Here is a 13,650-nt window from a genome sequence, read left to right as displayed (position 1 = left end):
CATTTTAATCTCCTTGTATTCCCAGAAAAAAAATGAGCAATGGGAACCTAAAATGAAATGTTTTATGACAATGGAAGCTGACAATGCACAAAAAAAGTTTGGTTAAGTCTTAAACAGACTTCCCTAATCAATGCAAGTCAATTCTTGGGAACACATATGCCTTCAAAGTACATGCTTCAATTTACTCGTAAAGCATATCATTCCAAATACCAAAGGAAACTCATCCAAGTTAAACTAGTGGCACTTATCTTTAGGCATATATAAGATCAAATTTTCAAGTTCATGCCAAATAACTTCAAAGATAAAAGTTTTCCATGTTGCTGAGTGAGTAGACTTAATTATATGTCTTTCGATAACTCATTTAATGAGAGCTATTCCACACACCCTCAAAGATTAAAGCAAGGAAGGCAATGTTGTAAATGTATAAGAAATAACACAGGGTTCCTCCCACAAGAAACCAGCAAATCAGCAGTCCTAGGCACATTTCAAGCTACAGAAGTTTTTACCAGCTTCACCTTCGACCTCAAAGCTTAAAATTATTATTGCACTATCATCAATGAACAACAGTCTGTAAGGGCCTAGCCAAAAAACACTGAAAAAGACTGGCAAATCTTTGAGAGCGCAGGAATGCAGCATATGCTCCCAGAGTAGGATTAAGTTTTGTATCAAACCAAACATCTATATAAAAATACTTATGCCTAATCCTTTACATGGTTTCAAAATCTGAAGAACCTACCATAGAAACTAGATTTAGCTTTATGTATAATTTTATCAGCATTTCTGAGTCTTCAAAAACTAAAAAATAATTTGTTCCTCAGCCAGCACCCAAATTAACAGAACTCTTTCAAAAAGCAATACATGATAAGAGACACAAGATGTTCTACTCTTAGGAATTTCTTTCTCAAGAAAATTCAGTAAAAGGTTATTATGTTATCCAAAATAGCAAGACATTATAAAGAGCCTAAAACCTTACCACCAGGAGGGTGATTTATAGTTTATCAACCAGAAATGCAATGGAATGTGAGACAAACATGAAATTATTTTAAAACACATAAAAATAAATATGATAAATGAAACAAAAAAGTGAAATATAAAACTGGGGCCTTATATAATCAAGTAGTTGTAGAAAATGTATAAAACTGAATGTGTTAAGGTAGTAAATTTATGGGTTATATGAATCTTCTATTTTAGGAAAAAGACAGCAATAATGGAACTGTTGAAAGCAAGTAGTTTGAATGAATTCTCTCAAAATAACATATGGAACATGTGCAAAGAAAAATGACAATTTGTTAGCCAGACAGTTGGTAAATAGATAGGATGATGATGTGGGAAAACCAGAAATAGAATAGGCAAAAGTCCTGCTTTAAAGACTAAAGAACTTAAAACTTCAAAAAGCATAGCTGTGGGCTCTGGGAAAATAATATATGCAGCAAGTTATAAGTTCTCTCTTTTTGAGCAGACTTCCAAAAGAACACAACTTATTTTTCTAAAAAGTACTATGGTCTGGAAATAGTGGCACAAGGCAAACAGTACAATTAGTGTGATACATGTGTAAAGAAGAATGGACTTCATTAAAAGACTTATTCTAGACACTTGCAAGTAGAGTCCCTTATTGATGGATATATTTAACTGGGATTCTATGGAGGCAAAAAGAATAGAGAGACCAATTAACCTGAAACTTTTTAAGGTATGAGAATTTTAGCATCTTGAGAAACTACTAATGTAAAAATGCCCTTAGTTTTTAAATAGTCTTGGAAGACTTAAAACAAACAAACAAATAAAAAAATCTAAATCTTAATGTTACTGAGGAAAAAAAAAAAAAGATCTTACAATAATTCAGGAAACACTGAGAAATTTCCCAGCAACTCTATGGAGAAAATGTGCTAGCAACATTTTTACATAACTTTAGCTGCTTCTCATTTTTATTACACATTCCACACATGATTCAAATGTTTTTGCACAGTATGAAGTTTCAGCTTATACCTTACAAAGCCTTTATAGGTAACCTGTTAACTGGATGATTCAAGGAAGGAGCACACATTTAAGTTTTAAAATTCTAGCCACTTACCAGCTGTAAGACTTTGTGCAAGTTACAACAGCGCATTGTGACATCACAAAAATAGGAGGCAAACTGCAAATTCTTTTTTTTGGGGGGGGGCGGGGCGGGGAGGTACCCGGGATTGTATTCAGGGGCACTCAACCACTGAGCCACATCCCCAACCCTATTCTGTATTTTATTTAGAGATAGGGTCTTGCTGCATTGCTTAGAGTCTTGCTAAGTTGCTGAGGCTGTGAACTTACGATCCTTCTGTCTCAGCCTCCCAAGCCAATGGGATTACAGACGTGCGCCACTGTGCCCAACTTAAACTGCAAATTCTTTCAGCTTATTTTTAAGTTCAGGTTTTCCATTTAATGTCCTCCTCTAAACTCAACTCAAAAATTTAAACATCTGGTTATTTTAAACTTCTAACTAAAAACAAAAAAAATTTTTTTTGTAAATAAATATATTTCAAAGAATGAATACATTGGCAATAAATGGAAATAGAGATAGCCAAAAGTAAATAGTGAACAGGTTTTGAGATGTCTGAAAATGTTTGGAACAGGGCTGCCTAACAAAAGGAATGTGCAACTGATTCAAAACATTTTATTTCTGAATAAAGAATGAATAACACAATAGCCATATATTCATGTCCTTAATGCTTGTGTATTTAAACTTCTCAATGGAAGAAAAAAATATATATTTGGGGTAGGGAGAAACAAAGGATAGGGAGCACATACCAGAAAATGCAATTACAATGTGAAGTGGAAGAAAGAATAAGTAGAATAAAAAAAGAGCTGCACCCCTGCTCTGTGCCACAAGGAGTGGGAATCAAGAAAGAAACACTTCTTTCACTCCTTTTGGTAGGTAAGAGAGAAGTCCTTCTTTCCTTCCCTCTGGATTAGCCACCTCCTTCCCAAGAATACTCTGGGAGTTCTTGACAAGATACCCTTCATGATGTTCACAGTCTCACCATTATTAAAGCTTTAAGACCATGAGAACTAACTTTGTATGCCCTTTTTTCATACTTAAGCCCGTCCCATAAGAAGTCTCCAACTTTCAAATTATCTCTTCTAAAAAACAGTAGTAAACATTCCCAGTTCCCATTCTTTCTATATGACTGAATCCCCCTCCTCATTAGCAGTCATAGTCAGCCCTGAATAGTCATTAACAAAACCCCTTTTATCCATTTGCCTATTAATTTAGGTCTAACCAAAAACTTCTTCTCCTTTTAGGACACAACCTCTGCTGTGTCCCTTTAAGGAGACAAACTCTCTTGTGACAAAGTCTAGCCTCCAAGCTACTCGATGCCAATTCTAGTCTACTAGCTGATCCAATCCTTAAGCCCCAACTTTGAATATCATGTTATCAGAGCATACCAGCTACTATACGTTTTTATTGTAGGTTTCTAAGTACTATAGTTACTACCCCTCATTTCTTGAAGCTTTTAGTTGCTGGCTCACTACCACTTTCTCCAATACTTCTGTCACTATCCTTGATGATTTCAATATCAACACAGATGATCTTTCCAATACCCTGGACCTCACAATTCACTGATCCCCTCTCTTATTTGGTTCTATACACCAACCTATCTCAGAAACCCACTTGAAGGATTGTAACTAGATCATGTCATTACCACAGATTACAAACTCACCATAATCCTATCTCAATCACCCTACTCTTCAAGAGTCAGTTCCAATTTTTCCATTTTACTCTCTCTAGTACCTGAAGACGAATAATTTTTCTGTCTTATACAGGAATACAATCCATTAATTCTCTCACCTTTTTACTATCCTTCACTTTCTACATAACTTCATTTCATTTATGACCCAAAATACACCATGATCATCATTACAATTGTCCTTTGTGTGTAACTCTAAATCCCCTTGCCCCTCTCTAGCTTTGTAATACTTGGTTGACAAAACTAGTCTGGTTTAATCTAACACTTTCCTTACTCCATGTCTGTACTATACTATTAAATATAGTTAAAGACCAGACCTCAAAAGTCAAAGGTTGAATGTGGAAGCTAGTCCAAACTAAGAGGGGTAAAAAGAGAGACAGAGAGGGAGGGATGGGGGGGGAGAGAGAAAAAAAAGGGAGGAGAGGGTGTCCATTAAAAATAGAAGAAAGATTGGTGAACTAGGTGAAGGGACTGAGGGGCAGGGCGGAGGGAGGGGATAAGGGATAAACAGTGGAATGAATCTGACTCAACTTTTCCTTTGTATATATATGAATTGTGAATCTCACCACCATGAATATAAGACATTAACTGGAAAAAAAAAACTGTAAATAGCAGAAAGATCAATAGAGTAGAGGGAAGAGAATGGGAGAGGGAGGAGGGGACAGAAAGGGGACGTACTGGGGACTGAATTAGAGCAAATTATATTCCATGCTTTTATAATTATGTCAAAATGAATCCTAATATTATATGTAACTAAAAAGAAAAAAATGTAGCTAAAGAAAAACATGCAATCATGACAACTCATCTTCTTTAAATGACAAGGGCATTCTTATTACTGCTTAGCAATCCTATTTACATACATTTCCTTCTGCATTCTCTCTCTTTTTTTTTTTTGCAGTACCAAACCTGGGGCACTCTACATTGAGCTACATTCCTAGCTCTTTTTATTTTTTTGATTGAAGACAGGATCTAAATTTCCATGGCTGGCCCTATACTTATGATCCTCCTGCCTCAGCCTCCAGAACATCTGGGATTATTGGCAGGTGCCACCATGTCTGACTTCCTGCACTCTCTTTAACATCTTTTTTCTCTTGTTAAAATGGATGAACTAACTGTATGCACATCTACCAGAAGCTATTTTCTCCACTTGTACAAAAATATACCAACTCTTGTTACTGACTTTAGAACACAGTTCTCTGAATTATCTTTTTTTTTTTTTTCTCTCTCTCTAACTCATTCCCAGAGGCATAAAGCATGCAGTTACTTTTCCCATTTTAAAGAAAATTATTTCTTGCTTTCACTTTCCTTTCTGGTTTCTTATCCATTTTTCTGTGATCCATTATAGGAACCTATTCAAGAATTGTCAAACCATGAGTACACAGTAACTTAGCAAATGGTTGAAGAAGGATCTCTACTACTTACAGTGCTAATTAACAAATATAGAAGGAATGAAAGAAACAGAAAATTAGTATTTTGCAACCAACAATATACTCAAGTATAGGTTATCAATAAATACTAAAACCACCAGGTAAAATGCTGGAAGACAAGATATTCACACAGTATTTCCCCCAAACTACTTACTAATTACAAAGGAAAAAATGTGCCCTTACAATGGAGAAATCAGCCAGATGCCACTTGCCGTGAGTAAAGTTAATAGCACAAATAACAAGACAAACTAACATTATATATCTTTATGTGGAGCAATGGGACATATATAATCTCATTTATAGAGGACTCTTTCAAAAATTATTAAATGAATTGTAAGCAAACAGACAATACCAGATAGTGGGATTCTATTAGTCAACTGGATATTGGATCAGGGAAGAACTATAGATTATTGAAATAAAAAACTTTACTATTATATTGATATTAAATTCCCCGGTATGACAATGGCATTATACTTGCTGTAGAAGAATGTCTTTGTATTAACAAGTTATGCAGTGAAGTGTTTTTTGAGATGAAGTGTCATGGTGCTTGCAACTTTCTATCAAATATTTTAGAATAAGGACTTGCCTATACTTTCTGTCTCCAATTCTTCTACTCCTAGTCTTGATTTAGTCACTTTCATCCCTCACCATTTCACCAGAACCATTGATATCACCAATGATCATTACTTTGCCAAATCCAATGGTCATCCTTAGTCTTTATTTTATTGAGCTCTATTCTCATTAAAATTTTCTTAACTGTATGTCCCACAACCCTGAATTTCCTTCTGCATAGCTCTGCCAGTTTCTTCTCAGATGCTTTGGATGGTCCCTCCTCATTTCCTCTGCCTCTAAATGCTGGAGGGCATGAATATCTGTTTTTGAGCCTCTTTTCTTTTCTACCTGTATTCACTACCCTGTTCTTTCACTTTCAGAGGTTTATACAATGAAGATTCCCAAATTTATGTCTCCATCCCTGACTTCTTCCTGGAACTTTTATTTGATTCCTTACAATGTCTAGTTGGTATCTGATAGGAATCATCAAATTAACATTTGGGGAAAAAAAAGAATTTTGATGTTCTCTTGCAAACATGTTCTAATCATAATCTTCATTATTTCACCATTAATGCAACTACTCCCCATTTTTTTTCTTGTTTTCTGGCTTTAATCTATTAGCCAGAGCAGCCAAAAGTGATCCCATTAAAAATAAAAGTCATATCCTCCTCCTCAGCTCAAAACCTACAATGTTCTTCATCTCACAGGAGAGGTTCATACTCTTTTAATGGCCTACAAGACCTTCAAATCTGATTCCAAGATACCCTTTTGCCCTCTATTTTTTGCTTCTCCACCCTCTCCACTCCAGTTACAACGTTATTTCTACTAATCCTCAAACACAATAGATAAACTATAGTTTCAAAGCAACTCATGTTATTTTCTCTGCTTTCAGTCTTCCTATGCATGGCTCATTCTCTACTTTCTTAAGTCTCTGCTCAAATGTTTTTCTTGTTTGTTTATCATCTGTCTCCCCTCACCAGAATATAAGATCCACGAGATCAGGTGTTTGTGTATGTCTTTCACACAGATGTCTAGAATAATTTCCTGTATAATAACTAGTGCTCAGTAAGTATTTGATGGGTTAAACTATGAAAGCTGGGGCACTGAAGAATGTTGAGTAGAATAAAAGACCAGATATCCTTTTCTCATTAGTGTCTATTAAATTAGACTCAGCTAAAAAAAAAAAAAAAAAAAAAAAGAGGCCTTTTTTTGTGATGCTGGGGATTGAACCCAGGGCCTTGTGCATGTGAGGCAAGCACTCTACCAACTGAGCTATATCCCCAGCTCCTTTTTAGGAACACATTGTTTGTTCATGTTCTAAATAAAATTCCATAGGTATTATTATTATTCAGTTTGCATTATCTACAAAAAAAGTATTGCCATGCATATTAATTGAACTATTAATACAGATAAGGTTATGTAAGAAATAAAACTGATATAAACTTCATCTATAGGTATATCACAAACTCACTGAGGCAAATGCATTGATGAAAACCTAATATGTTAATTACATGCATAACCTTATCCACTAATTAAAGTGAGTCAAGAAGGATAACTTTAGCAGCACATGGAGATAGGAGATATTACTTTGCATACATCAAATTAACAACTTATAATTAACATTTTTATAATTTACAATTCTAATTAATAAGGTATTATTACAATTCCATAGGAAAATACATCAATAAAGAGAGGAGTTCGTTTCAGTTGTTATACCCAATAACCTGTTATCTCCCCTAATAAGTTATACTTCAGGAATTAAACTCTTGTTATAAGTTTGTATAACCCAATGTAAAAAGAAAAAGTTTAAATAGTTTGAACTAAAATTTCTTTTAAAAATCAAACCAAACAATGATTAAAGGTACTTATTTTTCTGAAGAATTAAGTATATTGGAGACTCAAGCAACAGAAGGACCAAGGAATGACATAATCTCATACTGACCCTTTGTGGTTTACTAAAGTATAACAGCAGAAAATCAAACACACAAATCCACCAAAACACACAAATGCCATAAACCATACTTTGAGATTTATAAGGTGCCTTATAAATATCTTAAATTGAATAAGAAAGGAATTATTAGTCCCACTTTCCAAATGAGTAAACTAATGTTCAGAAAGATTAGCTCAATGATCTCATATGATGTAGAGTATGTAAAAGACCCTTTATATTTTTATACTCACATGTACACATATGCATGTATATAATAAGGGTTCAGGTAATCCAGGGGCTTTCAAAAATATTACAGTGTAGAATGTTTAAAACATTATTGTAAATTGAGGTGTTCACTTGTCTATTTGAGAAAGTTAATTTTTCTCCACTCAATTAAAAGAAAAAAGAATATATATACACCCAAGAGTGATGATAATTCCATGACACTGGCACTCGTGCTGATTGCTAAAGGCATTGTAAGCTGGTATATCACTTTTGGAAAGAAATTTGGCAATAACCTCAAGATACAAAAAATATTCATGCCCTTTATTTCTATTTCTGGGAAGCTATCCTAAGAAAATAATTCAGGATATGGAAAAGCTATAGATTATTTATAACATCCTAGACACTTGGCATGTGAGACTTAACATTTGAGGTTTTGACACTGGTAGTTTTAACAGCTTGTGAGAGAACCACAGGTTGATCTACAGCATATGTGCAGTTACTATGTGAGGGAGGAAGTCACATAACTAACTATAAGTTAGCTTGACTGCCAGCATCTGCTTCTCGCTGTGGCCTGGTTGTTCTCTACTAGTCTTCACATACATAAAAGTAGTTCTAGTGCAAGGGAAAAAAGAAAAAACATCTGTGCAAAAAAATCAAGTCGTTCAAATTAAAAGGCAAAAAAAAAAAAAGCAGCAAGCCAATTACTTGGCTAGGGATGAAAGTGAAGAGATTTAAGAAAGGACTGATATTTGTGGGTTTAGAATCAACCTGTCATTTTTCTTTTCAATTCCACATATCTATTGTAGTGAAAGATTACAAATATGGCTAAACAGAAATAGTAAATTCAACAGCAATCTGTCTAAGCAGTGGTTGAATACCAGTAGTGGAATTATAGATGATAATTCATTTTACATTTTCATTTTATTAATATTACATCCACAAATGAAAAAGTTCAGATAAAAAGGTACTACTAAATAGAAGAGGGAACAGTTCCCATTTTTACTTCATGAGGTCAGCATTATCCTGATAGCAAGGACTTTTCAAGACAACTACAGACCAAAAGTTCTCATTAACATGGGCAAAAATTTGTATTCATGAATTCTGCATGCATGGATTCAACCAACTCTGGATCAAAAATATTTTCTTTAAAAAACTGTGTCTGTATTAAACATGAACAGACTTTGTTTCTTGTCATTATTCCTTAAACAATACAGTTAAGACAACTATGAGCATTTACATTGTATTAGGTATTATAAGTAATCTGAAGGTTAAAGTGTGCACGAGGATTTGTGTAGGTTACTTGCAAATAATAGACCATTTTATTCTATAAGAGACTTCAGCATCTGTAGATATGGGTATTAATGGGGGATCCTGGAACCAATTCCCCAAGGATACTGAGGGAACAACTGAATGTAAACAGCAGAAATCTGCAAAAATGGTATCAGTTGCAAAAGCACATGATGATTGCCCCAAGACTATTGGAAAAAAATATAATGTGAGTGCTATAGAACAATTCCAGTTTATCCTAGCTTTGACATTATTTTAATTAGCATTATTCTAGTGTTGTACTACTCTACTACACCATATTTCTTTATTTACATAGAAAATTGTGATAAAAGACTATATATATAATACATGTTATATGTTAGTGAAACCTCATGAATAGGATAGGAGGGATTATGGGAGAAAAGACCACTTGATAATTACATATTTTGAAAAGAAGTATATGAAGTAATTTCAGATCACATTGTAACTAGATTCAAGTTTCTATATTCTAAGAGTACAAGAGTCAGGCCTAGGAAAAGTCTACTTTCATAAATGGGCAGTAATAATTTATAGTTAATAGATCAAAGAAACTAATTAAGAGTATGTTTGTAAGAGTCTAAAATGCTAGTCCTGAAGTAATAAATGCCACATTAATTTCCTCACCAAAACAGTTCTGAAAAATAAGATTTCTAAACTTGCATTTCCAAAGAAGAGTTGAGTTCTTTACCTTTTTATCTAAAATGCACTCAAAACCCTAAATAAAGAAAAACCAGAACACATTTAGTATCTAATTTTTACCTGGAACCCACTTAATCTCCATTTCCATATCATTTTCTTTGCCTTTCTTTTCTTTTTCTTGAATAACTTGTAAGAGCTGTCTATATTTAGCAATTTGTTCTTCTTCATCCTTCTGAGTTTTCTTTGTTTTTCCATCTTCCACATTGACTCTATCATCACCTAACAGAAAAATCAATATAATTTAATACACAGAAACAATTCATTTCTAATTCCAGTGTTTAGATCTCACAGTTACTCCAGCAATTTTCTAAAACAATGTTATCAGACATACACAGAATATATTTTTAGGTTTTTTTTTTTTTATCTTTTTAGTTGTAGATGGACACAATATCTTCATTTTTACTTATTTATTTTTATGTGGTGCTGAGGATTGAACTCAGTGTTTCACACATGCTAGGCAAGCGCTCTACTAATGAGCTACAATCCCAGCCTCGCAAGCACAGAATATTGAAATCAGACTTCAACTTCTGACAAGCAAATGAATTAAATGAAAGACTTAGGTCTTATGTATAATAAAACTCAGCTGCAATATAAGGTAGCAGTGTTATAGTAGTTTACAAGTTAACTGCCCTTTTTTATCATATTTTAAAATAATTCTCTAATTATACAACATCCTTAGACTTCTTCTCTTCCTTTTAAGCTGCAAGTTAATAAGAACTGCAGACAGCGGACTTTCTGTCCTTTGCCATCCAGTACCTTAAAAAATATTCTAATCAAATGTTCTGAATATTTTGGACTGAATTTGGTAGATGGATTTAGCTTCTTAGGCTGAAGAAAAGAGATGAAAGAAGTTATAAAATCCAAACCTAAGAACACTAATTTCTTTCCATTTGACTGTAAGCAATCACACTTACTCTAGGGATCTTGTTAATTAATTTACTAATGATAAAAACAAATAAATTAGGAGTTAATTCAATTAATTTCACTGTGTGGAAAAACATTCACAATTCCATTTCCTACTTTCATAAAAATAGTTCGAATACAAAGGAACAATATAAAATTCATGGGCAACAAATATCAAAGAAAACTAATACATGAAGTTTGTTTGTTCTACATTTCCACTGTAATTCTCCAAGTCAAAAATATAAATTAAGAACTTGGGTTTTAATGCAAAACATACAAGACATACTGAATTGACTAAATGTCCCTAGTAAAGGAAAATTTATAAGCAGAATAATGAAATCCCTTCCTTTTAAAACTGTTCACCAAAAACGTTTGACATTACTAAGTAGATACCTGTGAAACATCAGTGTGAGTATACTCCTTACGTATTAAAAAAAAAGTGATAAGGAAAAATTGAGTAATTTTATATATGTGTGTGTGTGTGTGTGTGTATTTTTTTTTCCCTCCCCTCTAAAAGAATAAAAAAATGGAAAAATGGCAGAGGACATTCTTTCCATCCTATCACACATTTTCACTCAAACAGCTGAAGTTCATTTTTTTCCTGTTGGTGCCACAATAATAATGTTGGATGGAATTCTGTCATGAATCCTGTAATTCAATGGATAAAACATCAGGAACACATTAAAAAAATGGCAATGTATTTCTTTCTATTAAAAGCTTACTTCTGAAAACATAATTAGAAGCAACCTCCTTCCAGGTTGAAATTTTAGTGGTAAGACTCTGATGGCTTACTTTAAATTGATTTTTTCCAGCTCTAAAATGTGGAATAACTCATGTAGGTCTGGTTTTCCCCCCAATTCAAGGACAATACTTTGTGAAAGTCTTAGTACTATATAAGTAGTTTTTTTAAAAAATTTAAGAGTAAACTACTCTCATAAACAATAATCAGGAGCATCTAGTAACTCGAAAGCATTCAAGTATACTAATGTAGCTATCAGAGGAAATAAATTAAAGATAAAAGTAATTTTACTCTCAATTGAAATACTGATGAAAAAGGCACACCTTAAAAAATTTAATAAGTAGTATATTTCAAATGAACAGGTATTAATCTTTAAAGTTTTAAGAAATAAAAATATATAAGGCAAGGTAGTATACTGATTAATTCATGTACATTATTTCAATCTTTCCAACCATGAGCCCAGTATTGTTATGATCTTTCTTTCACAGATACAGAAAGAAAGAAATAGGGAAGACAGTTAGAAAACTTAATATATGTTATTTCACTATGTGGTGAAGTCAGGATTTGAAACCCATAAAACCCAAGTTCTTAACGAGAATGTACTGACAAATTAATCTTTATTTATTCATAATATTATGTATCTTAATGTCAATCATGTCATTTAAAAATTTAACTCAGTTTTCCCATACCAAAGAAACCTACTTGAAAAACTTGGATCCAAACTTCACAAATATTCATGGAATATTATATTTTCCCTGTATTTTAGAGCTGAGATAAGAAAAACTATCCAGAATTTTCAGAAAAGTGCTAACTGTCTAAAAGACATACAAATAAAAAGAAAATATAAATAAATATATGTCTCTCCACATTTATCAGGGAAAAGGACATAAAAGTTATTTGTAAATAGCACAGCACTAAGAAATAAAATGTTCACTTAGTTCTTCAGAATGCCAAAAAAATAAATAAGCAACAGCCACTGAGGCCTTAAAAATATGTGAAGTCTTTTGTGCCCAACATAACTACCATTGCAAATTATATATTTTCAAAGACTATTAAATACTTAAGCAATTATGTGGTTTTATTACATGATGTCTCAACAAATAAACTAGAATGATTAAACATGATTTTTCCATTCTATGTATGGAATACTATTCAAGACTAGTATTTTATGAAAAACTTTTAAAAATGAAGCATTATATTCAAAAGTCTAAAAGAAATAGTAATAGACCAATCACAGGATCTAAGAAAGTCAAGGCTTAATGGCTCCATGTTAAAACTAAAGAAGCATTTTTGCATTTATTTATCAATAGTCTATAAAAATAATATATTATGCAAAAGGAAAACCAAAAAGCAAACTATAAATTATTAAGTTAAAAGATACTCATTTTTGCTAATTTAAAATACTTATCTACATGTTTAACATTTATGGTTCTTCACTTTCTATCAGCGCTAATCCTCTTACTCATAATTTTTCATAGTTGGGAATTCTTCTATTAGATAAAAAGAATGAATATGTGAATGGATCTGGCATATGTTACCAAGCAAAATATGACATGAAATTACAACCAAGCAATCAAAATTTTCAAAGACAGATCTAATACAGGAAACATTTATTTGGGGCTTTGGTTATTTAAAGCATACAGCATTTATGATTTAAAAGTAACCATTAACCATATCAATCATCAAAAGAAAAATCTTAAATGAATCAAAATAATCTGAGAATTTTTCTGTTTCTATAAGGCAAAGTAGGTACTTGAGATCAATCCTTTCACTGAAAACATAAAGTTGGATGAAATATTTTTAAAATCTTTTAAAAAGCTCTAGAAACTTAAAAAAGAAAGAAATGTTTCAACCAACTGACAAGTTAGTGAAGAATTACCACATCAAAATTAAGAAAGGAATACTGGAGAGATGATCCCAGTGTTAAAGACTCAGTTTACTCTGAAAGCATTTCCTACTTCTTGATCCATAGAAGCCTTAAAACTTGGAGTAATGTTTTAAGGTCCTAGACTGAGAAAAGTAAATGAAAGTTCACTCTCTTAAGAAAGATAACCTCATGTCAGATATTAAACCAGCACACAAAGATAACAAGGCCCACAAGTAAATAAAGATAAATATCTTGTTAAAAAAATAGTAGCCAATGTAAAATAT

At 32.7% G+C, this 13,650-nt stretch overlaps 1 protein-coding gene and 1 non-coding gene across 4 annotated transcripts in view; both read right to left on the bottom strand.

Moving 5' to 3' along the window:
- Esf1 (ESF1 nucleolar pre-rRNA processing protein homolog) overlaps positions 1–13,650 on the bottom strand; it is a 73,632-nt gene that overhangs the window by 42,099 nt on the left and 17,883 nt on the right. For all 3 annotated transcript variants that reach the window (XM_071608717.1, XM_027953653.3, XM_071608718.1), the window contains exon 9: positions 9,918–10,076. In XM_071608717.1, the coding sequence (XP_071464818.1) occupies positions 9,918–10,076 (159 nt within the window). The remainder of the gene's footprint in view (positions 1–9,917; positions 10,077–13,650) is intronic.
- Positions 6,908–6,981, bottom strand: Trnav-cac (transfer RNA valine (anticodon CAC)). The gene has a single exon. It is a non-coding gene; the product is annotated as a tRNA-Val (tRNA).

The sequence above is a fragment of the Marmota flaviventris genome, chromosome 2 (genome assembly GCF_047511675.1).
Source record: "Marmota flaviventris isolate mMarFla1 chromosome 2, mMarFla1.hap1, whole genome shotgun sequence".
NCBI lineage: Eukaryota > Metazoa > Chordata > Mammalia > Rodentia > Sciuridae > Marmota > Marmota flaviventris.
Note: the sequence above shows the minus strand (reverse complement) of the source record. Positions and strands in the feature narration are given on the sequence as shown.